Below are 16,715 nucleotides of genomic sequence, written 5' to 3'. Positions count from 1 at the left end.
AAAATTTTCTTAAGTGTATTTGGGGCATACTCACCCTGCAATGGAATACTGGAGATGTAACATTGACACCTTTTTAATGTGTTGCACTTCGATACTGCATGCAGTGACATCTTATAAATTCAGCCTACCTCCAATTACTTTAAACCTGTATCAGAAATGCACTGCACGTTATCGTAGCCCTGCTCCTGAGTTTTCAGGGATTTTTTGTAAACTATTTATAATAGTGATTTGTTCTTTTCATGATGCAGTGTTGTTTGCAGCAGTAACCTGCTGTTTTGTATACTTGAAATTCTTCCTGCTTCTTACTGGTAGTCAGCTTTGAAGTGGCCAGGTTCAAGACAAATGGGTAAAAAGAATGTCAAAATTGTCCTCCAATAAAAGCTAAAATTGCTGCAACAATGCATACAGTCCTTTGCAGATTACCAAAATGGGAATCATGGTCCTTGATTTTTCAGGAGAGCATCTTTTAATCCTCTTGATTTTTTTTTTCCTTTAGCAATGAAGTCTCGCTGTTGGATCCATGCCTGATCATCTTCTTTGAATTGTTGTGCAACTTGGTATTCCTGTTGTTGCTCCTGCAGTTGTGGTTCTTGTGATACTTGTACCATAAATTGGTCGGTCAGCCTCTAGCAAGTTTGCAGCAGACTGGAACTGTGTCTTTGTGGACAGCATGTTCAAAAAACCATAACTTCATATGAGAGGCAGTTGACTGCTGTTTCTGGTACTGGAACTTGTGTACATGTGTAGGGAGTGAATGCTGAGTTAGGCCTATAGCGACAAGTGTCTTCTGGTGAAGCAAGGAATAAGTAGATGTTAAAAAACAAAACAAAAACCACTCTGGAGTGGGGACTCTAGGGTGGGGTGCTATTTGCCCATTCCCCTGGGTTAGATCCAAACTACAAGGAACCTTACAGCTTGGGTCTGGACCTACCTCCAGCAGTGGGGTGTGTAGTGGTATAGGGGTTAATACAGCCGTTGCTTATCCCGCTTTCCTGACGTGCATAACTACCAAAACTCTGCATCCTGTATTTTGATGGCAAGCCCCATCCCTTCTTGTCCTGCCTTATAATTCCCAGCCTCTCTAGCAGCTCTGTGGGCCATATGTTTGACACCCCTGCGCTAGAGGAGTTATGAGGACTACTGGAAGTGTGGTAATAGTAACCTGCATCCGCACTAGAAAGCAATGGTGTTGCCTACTGATGCATTTCCTTGGTCAGCTTTGTCTCCAGGCATGCTTTTCCAGCTCACTTTACTACTCTGCCTGAATGAGCAGGGGTGTGCACATTGTTAACAAGATGGCTCGTGGAGTCCCAGGCAGGTGCTTGTGGATTCTCTTACTTTCTCTGCAGCAAAACGGTATCACCTGGTTGGCTGATACTAACTTCTTGCTGTCTTGCCTCAATGGGCTACCTGAACACATGACATTTACCCTGAGTCTCCTTTTTATAGTAGGATTCTGTTTCTTCCTAGCATCTCTGCCACTGACAGGATGTCTCCATCCCAGGGCTGTTCAAAGTCCGTGAGCTGCTACCTGTAACAGATTACTTATGCAGAGAACGTCAAGACAGCTTAGGCTTGCTCCAGTGTACTGGAGGCCAGGCACGGTTCAGGGTTAGTCTCCCTCCAGATCTTAAATGCTGCTTCTTATTTACTGATACTGACTGTTCTATTTTTCTTCAATGCTAGGGCTGTCCTCCAGGATGTAAATTGTAAGTCTGACTCAATTGTGAAGCGCCTCTAGTTTTCAGGATAGTGTTTAAATGTAATAAATTAAGGGGTCTGCCCTGTTGACTTCACAGCATGTGCCTGCAGGAGGGATGCAAAGGCAATTCCTGAGGCGGCAGTGTTCAACAGAATTAATATTTGGCTGGGGCAAGTTAGTGGCATCACTGCCCAGTGACAAGAAGTTTGTGAGCATGGGCATGGTATGGGCTCAGAGGCAATGGTTTCTTGTCTTGCTAATGAAAGGAAAGCCTCAGGGTTTCTGTTAGTTTTAGATAATGGAGATTTGTCTTGTGTCCGTCTCTCAGGGAGGAATTATAGGAGGTTATAATAAAAAATGCCATTTGTTTCTTTGAGCTTAGTTTAATGAATTAACTCAGCCTTCATAAATGCTTGTGCATAGTCAGTATAAGCAGCTGTCTCCAACTTATAGTGTGCAAAATGCTAGTCTCTCGCTTTTTAGGCTACAAACTTGGTCTTCCTTGAGGTTGTGATGCTGGACTTCTGCAAGTTAAGTTCCTTTTGAATGACTGTACATGTAAAATACATGCATGTGCGCACACACATACATGCACATCTCAGTATTAACTCTAGATTCCCAGTTTGCAGCTTCTACAAAAAGATAAAATGATAGCTCCTGAAGTGCACACCCTACACAACCCAGAACCGCTACTGCCTGCCCCGAGTGCAGCCAAGCCCAGTGCTGCCCCAGCCCAACCCCTCTGTTGGGAAGAGCCCAGTGCAGCCCCTGGCCCTAGCCTGCTCTGCGCACAGATCTGGGGGCACATGCCCCCATGCCCTCTCAGGGGTCACATAGTGGCAAAAGCTGCCTCCCATCCCTGCATGGCTCAGTCCCATGGCCTGAATGGGCAGCCCCGCCCCTTTCCCACAGCCCTTCCCCCACAACACTTACCAGCTGGATGTGGCTGCTCTCCACATGGCTGGACTGCGCTCCTGGCCGCCCGTGTGCTGTGCTGTGGCTGCACGCATGCACATGGCAATTATCAGCCACATTAGTTCTGTGTACCTCCCTCCGACCCTTTTAAGTACCCCTAGGAGTATGTGTACCCCCAGCTGACAACCACTGCTGTAGGGATTACTGATATTAACTATGCTGCTTTTCTTTGGTTCATTTAAACACTGGTGAATAGGCCTGGTTTATTTTATTTTATTTTTTTTTGGTTTAAGATCAAATTTAAATTCAGTTCAGTTTTTAAATGTTCATAATCTATTCCCAGTTCTGCCAGCCTGTTATGTGACCTTGATCAGGATGTTTTCTTCTCAGATAAAATGGAGATGGTTTTTTTTTTCTGTTTTTTTTTTTTTTTAGAGGAGCATGTTTGAAAAGCTTGCTTTATTGCCTGACCACCTAACTTTTGGGGTTTGAACTCCAACTGCTTTTTCTTCACTTTGTGTCGGGGAAGGAATGAGCTTATAGAGCTGGAATGGGAAGCATACAACACTTGAATTCCTCCCCTCCTTTTCCCCACTTGTATTAAATTAATTTCTGTTTAGAGGTGGAATGGACACCTCCCTATCCACCTCTGTCTAAACTGTTTCCTGTTTTGCCAGAGCATATACTGAGAATCTTTCTCTGACCGATTCAAACAGCTACTTCCTGTAATTTGGGGAGTGGCATTACAGGCGCAGTATGCCCCTAGCACAGGGCAGGCCCACCATGCACGGGAACAGCTGCGGCTCTGTTTTTCTGCTCCCTGAGGAACTGTTTGTCCTGAGGCTTTCCCTACTAGCACAGAAACCACAGGACACATGAGGTTCTCTGCTATGAATCACATGGAGAGAGGATCTACTGCACTTCAATCCCTTACAGTGAAAAAGGGAAGAAAAAAACCCCCCAACCAGTATGGTGTTCAGTATTTATAAACTTTTCAGGCTAAACTTGGGTCTTGTTTATCTTCCTTTTCAGTTGGGGCACCCTATTTTCCCATTGCTGAGGGGCTGGGATCTTTTAGGCATATGTTGTTTCTCCCTCTTTATAGATATAAGGCTACTAATTCTGCCCACACAATTTACAATAAGCACCATCTGCTTAAGTTTCTGGGACGTTGTCCTTGTCAGTCAAGCAAGTACAATGCTGAGTGTTTATGTATGTGAGCACACACGCAAGAGGGAAGGGGCAGGCTCTACTATTTGGCTGCATTTCCTGGCACATGCCTGTCCTGCAGCACTCTGCATTGTGGACACTTGGTGCCGTGCAACTGCACACCCTTGCTCTATATGTGGCTCAGGTTGTAGGGAAAAGATGAGGTCACCTTGCTTTTTAAAAAAAAGGGTCCCAAACATGAACCTGCCTTCTGAGAGAGGTCCAGCTAAGAGTGCAGCATAGATAAAACTTCCCCATCTCTTACTTTAACCGGGGTGTACAGTTTGTTTTCAGTCGCATGATGCATCTTTTCCTGCCTTGCCTCTGCCTTCCCTCTGTCCTAGTGAACAAGAAAATAAGTGTCCTGGAATCCTGATCTTGGAAAGTTATTGGCCTTGATGAGAGTTCAGACCTCTGTCATCCTTCATGTCCATGTTCATGTTGTTGGAAAGAGAGCATTTGTAAATTAACATTTAACCAGAAATGTTTTGGAGTGGAGTTGCCATTTAGTGTTCATTATACAAGTAAAAGTCGATGCCTGTAGAAACAGCAGCATGTGCATTTTGGTTTGTATTCTTATAATAATAATAATAATAATAATAATAACGTGAAACCTAAATGCCCATAATTAGTAGCAGTTTGCTTTCAAGGCAGCTGAAATTGCTTGCCATTCTGTAATTTTTGCCTTTGCTTTTGCTAATGTCCACACAACTTTGGCACAATTGCCCTTCTAAACACCCTGCTGCTTCACACAGGGATCATGTAGCCCATTTTGAAGTGACACCAATCTTGTCCAGCCATCTGACTGTCTCATGTATTGTTGTGCTGCTTAATCTGAAACCTGCATCAGCTGATGAAGTAGAGAGGACAGTTAAAACAATAGGAGTGTGGCTTCCTTGTATTTAGGCAGTGAAGAAATTTTGTATTTAAAAAAAAAAAAAAGAAAAAAAAGGCTGGCCCTCTTGCTGAACTTTACTTGCTTAAGTGAATGAATGTTAACTGCCGTGGCACACCCATAAACGGTATTGCATTAGGAGTTTTTGATCTTTAATGTATCACGTTACTGTCTAGCACTAGTGTCATATAGGAATGCAGGAAAGAGAAATTGGGACAAAGCCACTTGCATAGGTTACTGTTAAAGTGTTTAGATTAACTTGGAAATGTACCTGATGGAGATAGTGAGTGTTGGCAACAAGTCCTTAAGCTGTTTTTAAAAAATTCTAAATATAGCAACCCAAACTTTTCTTTGACACCATTTTGGAAAGTGTGGTTGAGCGGTTGTCATGGTTTTTTTCCACTGCAGTATAAGTTGTAGGAGGCCATAAAGAGTACTTAGTGCTACAAGGTTGTCAAATTTTTCTTTCTAATCAAGTGAATTTTGCGGGGGTGAGGGGTAGAATGGAGACTTGAGATGGAGGGGAAGGGCTGACGAGGACCAAAGGTGCAGATCCACCAAGGTACTTGAGCTGATGCAAAATGGGAAAACTTTTTAAAACGAGACCCTTGGGTCTAATTGGAAATGTGAATTGAAATGTTGTCCCGTCCCCCAAACAAAACCAAAACCTAACATTAAGCTTTAAAGTATCTCATGAAACCCCAAGGTGTTGGTGACACCCTGTTTGAAAATCGCTTTTCTAAAGGCTTCGAGAGGGAAGGAAATTGAAATCAGGAGTGATTGGTGGAATCTGCTGGACGATGGGATCTGCCATCATTTAGAACTTTTTTTAAGGCTATGGGTGGCATTATAAAGAGGACTTACTTTATTAGTCTAGAAAATTTTTATGGAAGTTAGTTACGGTATTTTTTTGTATCTGTGGTGCTGTAGATGCTATCCACAAACATTAGAGATGAATATGATAGTGTTTTTTTGCCATTATCATATTTAACGGGATAAATGAAAGATTCTTGGGCAAAAAGTTCACTTAGTTATTGTGCTCAGGTCTGTTCAAGGCATGACAGAATATCATTTAAAACCTAACCTTGTGGGAAATGAGAGAAAAGGGGGGACGGGGGAGCAGTCCTGTAACCACCATCAACCTCATGGGTAGATGTATTACAGGAAGCTGAGCTAGTCTCTCAGGTACTAGTCAGTGGCTTTCCAAAGAAGATGGTGTAACAGGATCTTAACAGGATCTTTGAATTCTAGGGTTTTAAAGTTTTAGATGGTTAAAATTGAATATCCAAGTCTTTTTTTTTTTTTAATACACATTTATTAGTACTAGAGAAGGTTGTTGCTTCTTGCATTGAAATAGTGGAAAACTGTGAAAATAAAACTGGAAAACACAAATTGAGTTTGGAAAATTTACCATTTTAAACCAACACAGCCGCCTCGCCAGCAATGCATCAGGGGTATTTTAGCATACTTGCATTGTATCAGTTGAAATTGTATAATAGTCCTGGTGTTGAAAAGGCTAGTTTCATATGTAATATGCTGATAACGGTAAAGGTCAGAGACTTGTAGCTCATCTAGGAACTTGTTATTCAAGTCTCTTGCTGTTCCTCAGTTAGTGAAGCATGTTGTAACACACACGCTGTCCAAAGTAAGTGCGTTATAGAATACATGTATAGTATTTTTTTCAGTTCATAAAATTCCCCTTCTCTCTCCCCCTTCCCCTTTTTACAAACTTTTACATTGCATTTGCAGTGGGTTTTTGAATAGGTAAAAGTCCCATCTACTCTAGTTCTGTTCCTTTGGTGACTTACCGGCTTCGTAGCTCAAATCTTAGCAGGAGACTGCTTATGGACATTCAGAAAAATTTCTGCACAGTGGTGTTGCCTCGCAAGCTCCTGAATCTGTAGCCTTGCTTGGGTACTGGGGGTGGGGGGGCTAAAGAGGATATAGTGTTGATGTACATATAGAAATTACGTGTTTTTCAGTACCTATGGAAATTACCATTTAGAGAAGAGAAGTACCTTGCAGTTGGTTGCGGTGAGGAAGGTGTGCATATAGCCAGGACTTCCATGCAGCATATGTGAAGACTGATTAGACTGGTCCAGTTAACTTAATGTCGTGCTGCTTCTCTTGCCTTATTCCTTACTCTTTTTTTTTTTTTTTTTTCTTGTCTTGGAGATGTCCTTGGTGTTCACCTGCTAGAACCAAGATGTCTGATATACTTAATATTTTGCTCTGGCTTTTGTTGTAAGGATGAAGCTCTGGGAATTGTGCAGAATTTGCCTTCCCTTTTAATATTTCTATTTTCTGTATTGTATATGGTTGACAGTAACAGTTTTTTGTGTGGGAGTTACTTGCCAAATGCAGTGGTGTGTTCCACAGACTAACAGAGGTAAATCTGCCTGTGCAGTACTTTGATGTGTTTATTGCTGGAATGATCAAGGTGGGCACGGGCAAACAGTTTGTGTTTACCCAAACTGTCTCATGTGGTAGTATTAAGTGATGGAGGCAGGAGAGGACAATTCCTCTCTTAGAAACTAACCATCCTCCTGGTTTTCATGCTCACTGAGCCCAGTTATCAAGCCCTGAATGTAAGCTTGCTGATGCTCATTTTCTGCATAATGGCACCTTAAGACTTTCTTATGCTATAAAGGAGGCAACTTGATAGAGACAGCAGAGTTAGCAGAACCATGCATAGTAAAGGATGGTGTTGCTTTTTAAACAAAAGCCTTGTACCATTTTTAGGACAACTATTAGAGTGCCTTGAATCTGAGTTTTACCACGCAACCACAGCCATGTTGACTAGACAAGGTTTTTTCGCTCACACTACTGGAGAGTGGTTAAGAAAGAAAAGGAGGTTTATTTGGGGTGACTGGTAAATGGAGTGAGGTTCCTCTAAATGAAGTGGAAATGAGGCTGCTAATTTCTTGACATGAAGTTGAAACCTACAAACTGAACATAAGTTATGCTAGTATTCTGTTAGGGAAGGGGCATGGATCTGGCATTTCAGTAGCTGGTTACTACTGTATTGGAGTTAAAGACCTGGAGAGCCATTCTAGTATTAATGCATCCAGCAGAGGTCTGTTGCCTGATTTCACATATGTAGCTGAAGTTGTACTTAATAGTATCTTTCCCTTTTTCAGGAGGCGACGGTCAGAATGGAGGTGGGCGGCAGATCGGGCGGCTATAGTCAGTCGCTGGAACTGGCTCCAGGCTCATGTCTCAGACCTGGAGTACCGAATTCGACAGCAAACGGATATTTACAAGCAGATTAGAGCCAATAAGGTAAGGGTGGGGAGGAGGGTGGGACTGGGACACTTGTCTCCAGGGCTGTTTTTCACGAAGGCAGGACTTCCATGACCTATCCTTGTGTATTGCATAGTTTCTGGATGTTGTGGCTTCACTTGTCTGGTGCTTATCACGAGTATGTTGCACGTTGGTAGGTAGATCTAACATTAATTTGGACATGTCTGTCTGCTGGGCTGACAAGTACCTAAAGATGGCTGTGTCTGAAAGCTTATAGTTATCATTACTGAAAAAGGTTAATGCTGGGTTTTGTTGCTCTTCTATGTTTACTGCCAACAGCTGGTTCCTTTTTTTTCTTCTTTTAGTCATAGTTTAGCCTGGAGATAAAGTGGCAGAACAGTATTGCTCAGGGATGCTGTCTCCATTTAGTGCCAAAAAGACCGTGCAGGCTGTGTTTTAGAACCCGCTGATGGCACAGATTTAAAAACTGTGGCAGTGTTCAACTAAAGCAAGTTCCAGGGCCTGAGACTTTAGTTTTGGGGCCAGCAAGCATTGGAATGAATTTGGTTTTTTTTTTTTGGTTTTTTTTTTGGAGCTCTTCACATGCACATTGTGCATGGGAAAGAGGGACAGCACCCCCCTGGCCTTTTAAAGAAGCACATTGTACCCTAACCTGATGACTTTCTTCTCTAAAGGATCATGATACCAACATATATAGGCTTCAAAAATTGCTGAATTTTGAAAATTTGCCCCTGTGGTACATTGTGTTCAAGGGGGGAGATTTAGACAAGTATACGAAAGAAGTAAGAAACTACTCCAAATAATACCATAATGATTTTGGAGGCCCAAAAATAATTGTATTTATCTGGAGATGGCCATAAGTTTGCCTTGTGGCTATGGTGTCATATTTTGACTTTATGTAAGGTATTTGCTGGGCTGTTGTTTAGGCTCTAGTTTTGGGTGTCAGCTCCAAGGAGGTCAAAGATAATAAGTCCTTTTTCAGATATGTAGGGAGTCGGGGGAAACTCGCAGTATACTTATAGGCTCGGCAGTGCTACACTTGCTAGCACCACGGCTGAAGGAGACTTGGGGGTCATGACTCACCACAAGATGAACATGAGCCACCAATGCAATGTTGCAGCTGGTATGGTTCTGGGCTCTGCAATTCAAGAAGGATGTTGAGAAGCTTGAGAGAGTCCAGAGGAGAGCCACACACATGATCAGAAGGCAAGAGAATAGGCCCTATGAAGAGAGGCTGAGCGCCATGGGACTCTTCAGTCTGGAAAAGCACAGGCTCAGGGGGGACCTGGTAGCTGCCTATAAGTATGCAAGGGGTGTTCATCAGGATCTGGGAGAGAGTCCGTTCACCAGAGCGCAACAAGGACCAACAGTCAAACTCATACAAGACTGTTTTAGGCTGGACATAAGAAAAAATGTCTTTACTCTCTAAGCCCCCAGGACTTGGAATAGATTGCCTCCAGATGTGGTGCAGGCACCTACTCTGGACTTATTCAAGAAACACTTGGATGCTTATCTTGATGGGGTCCTTTGACATTGACTTCCTGCCCCTGGGGCAGGGAGCTGGACTTGATGGTCTTCGAGGTCCCTTCCAGCCCTCACATCTATAGAGACAGGGAAGCTGATCTGAGAAAAATTTGTAGCTTCCTTTTCTGAGGTAAAACACGAAACCAGAAAATGTGCAGAAGAGCTAGAGAATTTGTCATTTCCTGTCTTTTTGAGCATCTGCCTGAGAGAGCAGGATTCTTGTAGTCAGAATGGAGGTCATTTTACCAGGTTTAGATTCATAGACATTTGAGGCTGGAAGGGACCTTGCAAGATCATCAGGTCCAACCCCCTGCCCCAGGGGCAAGAAGTCAGCTGGGGTGAAATGATCCCAGCAAGATAAACATCCAAATGTTTCTTGAAAGTGTCTGGAGTAGGTTCTTGGACCACCTCTAGGGGGAGTCTGTTCCAGATCTTTGGGATTCAGACAGTAAAGAAGTTTTTCCTTATGTCCAGCCTAAAACAGTCTTCCAGGAGTTTGTGACAGTTGGACCTTGTCTTTCCTTGTGGTGCCCTGGTAAGCAGGTGTTCTCCCAGATCTTGATGCACACCCCTTATGTACTTATAGGCTGCCACCTAGTCACCCCTGAGCCTATGCTTCTTCAGGCTGAAGAGTCCCATGGTGCTCAGCCTCTCTTCATAAGGCCTGCTCTCTTGCCCTCTGATCATGTGCATGGCTCTTCTCTGGACTCTTTCAAGCTTCTCCACATCCTTTCTGAATTGTGGTACTCCTTCAGCTGTGCCTGTACTGATGCAGTACTCCTTCAGCTGTGGCCTCACCAAGGCAGACTACAATGGGAGGACAACTTCATGGGTCTTGTTTGAGGTGCGTTGGTACATTCAAGCCAGAGTTTTTTGTTCACTTTGCTGGCTGCGATGTTGCATCGGTGGCTCATGTTCATCTTGTGGTCAGTTGTGACCCCAAGTCTTTTTCGGTCGCGGTGCTAGCAAGTGTAGAACTGCCAAGCCAAGCCTGTAAGTGTGATGCAGGTTTCCCCCACCCCACCAAGGTGGAGCGCCTTGCATTTCTCTATACTGAATGACATCAGGTTTTCATCCGCCCTCCTTGTGATGAGGTCAGCCTGGATTGCTAGCCTGTCCGTAAGTGTGGTGTTATCAGCTTCCCCATAGTTTGGTGTCATCAGCAGACTTGGCCAGTTTGCTTCTGACACCAGAGTCCAGGTCATTTATAAAGACATTAAAGAGTACAGGTCTGAGAATGGAGCCTTGGGGGCAGGGCCATCCCTAGAGGGGGCCAAATCGGGGCAACCACTAGCTTGGTTAAACTCTGGCTGGCTGGCTGCTTGCCACCCCCCCCAGCTTGCTGCCCCACACACCCGTAGGGATGGCTCTGCTTGGGTGACACCACTGGTCACTGTGCCATGTTGATTTGGTTCCTTCAGTGACCACTCCCTGGGTCTGACAATTCCCTAGCCATCAGACTGTAGGGGAGTTGAAGCTGCGGTTCCCCAATTTCTCCATGAGGACATCATGGGACACTGGGTCAAAAGCTTTTTAAAGTCCAAATATATGATATCAACCTCCTCCTCTTCTTCTTTGTCCTGGTGATGCATCACCTAATTTGAAATGTTATTGAACAGTTCTAATATGAAGTATGCCATCTCTTATCCTTCTGGCTAAGGGGTAGATTAGAGGAAATGGGGCACTTTAGGCATACATATGAAGGGTGCATATAACTATCTGAACAGGTACTAGACCAGTCTACAATAGTGCTTTTACTAGGTATTTATGCAGTGCAGAGACCCTGTACATGTGGCAGGCATTATATCCAAGGTGGAGTTCACACACAGCTTGACATGTTTAGAACCTCTTCTGATTTAAGCGACTTTTGACACAGTCAGTTGGGTTATCTTCTGCTCCACTCTGGAAGTTTGGTGTCACCTTGTAATGTGTCTCAGACCCCATTAAAGCTCTCATTGGAAGAGTGGTGCATTTATTGGCATGAAATCAAAGCCCAACTTTTTTGGCTCCCCTTGGGGCATAAGAGTTGGTCCCTTTTGCACCACCTCAAAGGCAGCCCCAGTGGGTGAAATAGTGGATCTGTTCTGCAGGTAGTCAGAATGCACTGGAGGCAGGAAAGAGGACTGAAAACTTCCTTGCGCTTTCAGGAGGTAGGACAAAGGAAAAAGCCCAAGGTTGGCACTGGTGGAAATGCTAACACTTTTCCTCTTCTCTGCTAGAGGGAGGTAGGGGGGTGCTTGCCAGCACATAGTTTCTGGACCTTGTCAGTATATCTCCTCTCCGTATCTCTTGTATGTACTTTCAGGCAGCAGACTTAAGTTCTGGGGTAGCAGGCTTTTGGTGATATGGGCATTGAGCAAGCTGCTTAGATGATGATTCTCTCTGATCTTATTCAGATGTTAAGAGGGAAATGTAATGATAGTATTGTTACTTGTTGATCTCAGTCTTTACAGAAGAGGGGGGGAAAAAAGGAAACCTAGTTCAACGTAAGCTAAATGATGTACGCTTGTTGATAGGGTTTTCCGTGTTGCACTGATTTGGCATATTACATTTGTTTTGCAGAATTTGAGTTGCCTGTACGGGTCAATATGGCTGCTTTCAGTCATGACTATTTATAGTGTTTTTGTGACATCTTTGCTGTGTTCAGGATCACAAAGCATATGCTGCATAATGAGACTAGCCAGCTCTGAGCATTAAAGACAGCATTCATGGGCTTTTTGACTGCTGCTGCCCACTGATTTGCTGTGATTTTTTTTTTTTTTTTTTTTCAGTAGATTTATTTCATATCCCACTTGTGTCCTGGTGCACACACTTTAACCTCTGGTCTTTGGTTCCTTGGAGCTCAGGTATTTTTATTGCTGCTACTCTTGTCTGTTTTCTTCAGCTATGATCCTAAAGCTCCTATGGACACAACTGTAAGATGCTCTGGGATTTTTATCTTTATTTTACTATGGTTCCTTGTCCATCTTTTCCCATTTCCACAGAGCTGAATATCAGCATGTCTCATAGCACGTTTCTGTATAAAACTGACACGCTTTTTAAGTTTTAAGACTTAAAATTCACAAGACGCTTTATCACTTTTAAATATAAAATCTAAAAGTGTGGCTTGCTGCTGCAAACAGTTCATTAATGTTTAGAGATTACAAAATACTGGGAAGAATTTATCTGACTGGTTGCTTGAAGTTTTAAGGTGGTAGGAATAGAATCATTCAGTGGACTGAAAGGATGAGAATAAGGTTCTTCTTTAAATAAAAATTTTAAACTTTCTGTGAAGTGAAATCATAACTGTCATGAAACTTTGTTGTCTCAAAACATGCAGAAAACTTGTAGTTTTATATTCTTAAGTGAACTATGCCACCAAATGAAAACTGTTTCATAATAGCTAGGGTCAGGAGGGACCTGAACAGATCATCTAGCCTGACCCCCTGCAACTGGCTGGAATGAATGCTGGGTTCACAAGACCCCTAACAGGTGATCATCCAACGTCCTCTTGATTTCGCCCAAGGTAGGGGCAAGGACCACTTCCCTGGGAAGTTGGTTCCAGATTCTGGCCACCCTAACTGTAAAATATTGCCTTCTGATCTCTAACCTAAATCTGTTCTCCATCAGCTTATTACCATTGTTCCTTGTTACCCCAGGTGGTGCTGGGGAGAAAAGGGCTCTACCTATTTGCTGTTGATCAGCCCTGATGAGCTTATAGGCAGCCACCAGGTCTCCCCTCAGCCTCCTCTTGCTGAGGCTGAACAGGTTCAGGTCCCTCAGTCTCTCCTTGTAGGACCTGTCCTGCTGCCCCCTCACCAAGCTGTTGGCCCTCCTCTGAACCCTCTCCAGGCTGGCCACATCCCTTTTGAGTGCAGCACCCAGTACTGTATGGAGTACTCCAATTGTGGCCTAACCAGTGTCGCATAGAGGTGGAGTATCACCTCTCTGGACCAGCTTGAGATGCATCTTTGGATGCATGAAAAGGTATGGCTGGCCTTGCTGACTGTGATCTGGCATTGGCAGCTCATGTTCATCTTGGAGTCAATTAATGACTCCAAGATCCCTTTGTTTAAATGATCCTGCACGTGAAATAGTTTCATAGTAGGTAGGATCGGAAGGGAACTGAGCAGATCATCAAGTCCGACCTCCTACCATGGCAGGAAAGAGTACTGGGGTTAAACCAGCCTGGCAAGGTGATCATCCAGCCTCCTCTTAAAGACCCCCAGGGTAGGAGCCAGCACCACTTCTCTTGCAAGTTGGTTCCAGATCCTCGCTGCCCTGACAGTGAAGTAGCGCCTCCTAATGTCTAGCCTGACTCTACCCTCTGCCAGCTTGTGACCATTACTTCTTGTCACTCGTGGTAGTGCTTGGAGGAACAGGGACTCTCCCAGTGCCTTCTGGTCGGTGTTTTTGATGTTGTTGTTTTTGAATGCACAGTGATTAAAGTGTGTTCTAAATTGTCCAGTGACTCAGATATATTGTCTCATTCGGGACCAGTCTGTGTTCATCGTTGGCACACAGAGTCAAGGAAAGCTGGTCTGCATTACAAGAAATCTCAAAACCTAAGCCTGACTTAATTGCAAATGTTTATGCCACATCTATGATGGACACAACAAGCAAACCTAAAGTAGATTATTAAATCCTTCACCAGGGATTAATTGCTTTATGTTTAAACCTGCCAATATTAGGGTGCTGAAATGAAGGGGAGCAGGGGCCAGGGGGGGAGGAAAGAGTCCAAATGAACTTTAAAAAACAAAATATCGTTCTTACTAACATGAGGTAGTAAGAAAAAAATATTTAGATCGGGGTGTTCAACCTCCGGCCCGTGTGCCAGGTGTGGCCTCTGGAGCCATTGCATCTGGCCTGTGGGGCTTCCCGTGGTTGGGGAGCAGTAGCACTTAATACAGACACCTGCCCCCTAGCAAATTTTCAAACCCCAAGCCCTGCACTGCTGGTTACAGCTGGGCCATGCTCCCTTCCCAGCATCTGGATTGGGGCCAGGCCATTCCTCCCCCATTCCATGGGGTTGGGTTGGGGTCAAGCCCACACACCCTTCCCCCATGGGGCCAAGTCACAGCCCCTCGCCCCCCCCCCCCGGGTCAGATTGGGCCCAGTCCATGCCCTTTACTCTGCCCCCTAGCCATGAGACCAAGTCACTCTCTTTTTCCCCTGCAGGGCCAAGACATGCCCCCTTTATCTTCTGGAGCTGGATTGCAGTTGAGCTGCCTTCCTACCCTTGTGTGTCCAGATGGTATCCACTATACTGGCCCCGGTCCTGGATCTGGACCACGGATGGGATCTGATCTATGGGCAGACAGGGCACTGCCCATGAGCCCTGCCTGCTAGGGAAAAAGTTGAGCACCATTGATATAGGTGAAGGCAGCCAGTGTCTAAGCAAATATTTTGTTAACATGAATGATTTAGTGTCCGAAAAGAGAATCATGCAATATTTATTTCTAAGTTAAGGAGTCCACCTGAGAATGAGGTCTCTTACTCTGATAACAAAGGAACTTCTCAAGTGAAAACATTTTAAATTAATATATGCATGTTTAAAAGAACTGCTTATAGTAGCAAAACAACATGGTGGATTCTGCAAACACCATTAAGTCCTGTATATCTGTTTGGAAAATGCAAACTGGATACCCCAGTAACGCATGGTGAAGACCACCACTTGGAGCCAACTACCATAATAAGCATGTTGAAATTTTTACTGAGCACAAGAATAACTGAATTCATAGCTATGCATTTTGCACAGTGAGAAATTCCAGCAAGAGAGATTTAAGATTACAAAAGTAATTAAGGAGGTTTTGGAGGGATTTGATAGATTACATTCAGCTGCTACCACTTTTTGTGGTCCCTGTGGAAATCTGATTTGACCTGGAATTGTGTAAGGCCAGTATTGAAAAGTGATTCTGAAAAGCTCTTACTACTTGAAAGCAACATTGTCTGGGTAGTTTGATCATAAATTGGGCCTAGAAGAAAAGTCTAAAACATGGCTGCTCAAAGAAGTCCTGAGTTCCTCCTTTTTCTTACTGCATTTAAAATTGAAACTCTAGACTTTTTTCACAAATGTATATTTTGAATAAGAGTGCATTGTTCTCTTCCATCACAGTAGTATGCAACTGGAAGATAGGACAGTACAGTTCAGATGATCGACTTTTAAATCTGCATTGCTGCTTAGCTAATTCAACATTTGGTTGCATTTTCAGCACATTTGTATTGATTACCTAGAAATATTTTGGTAGGTAAACTTGTTAGATTTGATTTATCCCTTAAAGTGTCATTTCGTGGTTTTCACTTGTTGTTTTGACTGGACAAATAATAGCAGTTCTTCAGTTGCAAAGAGCTCAGAAAGATCACAGCAGGTCAGTGTTTTTGATGCTGTGAATTCTTATTTAAAATCTCTGGTTTTATCTTGCGAATCGTATTTGCATACCTGTTCTTTACCTCATCTCTGTTCTTTGGTTTTCATATTTGAGTTTATTTCTTTTGGAAAGGAGGTATGCTGATTTTAAATATGAATTGGTGCCTTCTGTGGACTTGGATCCAAATTCATGCTCTTTCTAGCAGATGACATGCTGTATCTGTTCTCTCTCGCTCTCTTCTCCACCCCAATCTTCTTTGTATACATGCTGTGGGGATAACAGTTCTGCCTGTCTTTCAAACTTCTAATTTGGAGAAGCCTACAATGTGCATAGGGCTAATAATAGTTACTAGGAGGAACTTCTGGTTAGAAAAAGTAATGAATAGTTTTTCACATAAGTATTTTCTGCTAAAAGGTGGGCCAACAGGGGGTTGTACTTAGCCATTTTTTTGAATGTTAATACGTTATAAAGTAGACCCTGTGCAAGGAGCTCAGTCTGAGGCTCTGGACCTTTCTTGGTACACTTCTGCATGGTGCTGCCACCCTTCTACCCATTTTTCTCTTAGAAGATCATTTATATAGGGCTATGACATCAGGCTTCTCAGAGGTGTATGGTTGATTTCCAGTTAATTCCTTAATGAATTAACTTTGCTGTACAGGGTTTTATCATCTGACTTGTTTGGGAATATTGGGTTAGACAGGAGTATTCAAGCTGCTTGTCCTATATAAGTTCTTAGCATGTCTGTGGGCACTTCTTAAAAAGTTACTAAATCCCTGCCAGCATTCATATAAATCTTCTTTCTCCTTTTTACAGGGCAGTTGAACTGTAATGGCAGGGATTAGAAAGCCTGACTAATTTT

General features: G+C 43.5%; 1 protein-coding gene across 4 annotated transcripts in view; it reads left to right on the top strand.

Moving 5' to 3' along the window:
- The window catches only part of KANSL1 (KAT8 regulatory NSL complex subunit 1), a 172,704-nt gene that overhangs the window by 117,002 nt on the left and 38,987 nt on the right, over positions 1-16,715 (top strand). For all 4 annotated transcript variants that reach the window (XM_019548451.1, XM_019548448.1, XM_019548452.1 and 1 more), the window contains exon 3: positions 7,862-8,003. In XM_019548451.1, coding sequence (XP_019403996.1) covers positions 7,862-8,003 — 142 coding nt within the window. The remainder of the gene's footprint in view (positions 1-7,861; positions 8,004-16,715) is intronic.

This window comes from Crocodylus porosus, unplaced genomic scaffold (assembly GCF_001723895.1).
Source record: "Crocodylus porosus isolate Cpor-Errol unplaced genomic scaffold, CroPor_comp1, whole genome shotgun sequence".
In the NCBI taxonomy this organism is placed as follows: Eukaryota; Metazoa; Chordata; order Crocodylia; family Crocodylidae; genus Crocodylus; species Crocodylus porosus.
The sequence above is the reverse complement of the archived record's forward strand: the minus strand, read 5'-3'. Positions and strand labels throughout refer to the sequence as shown.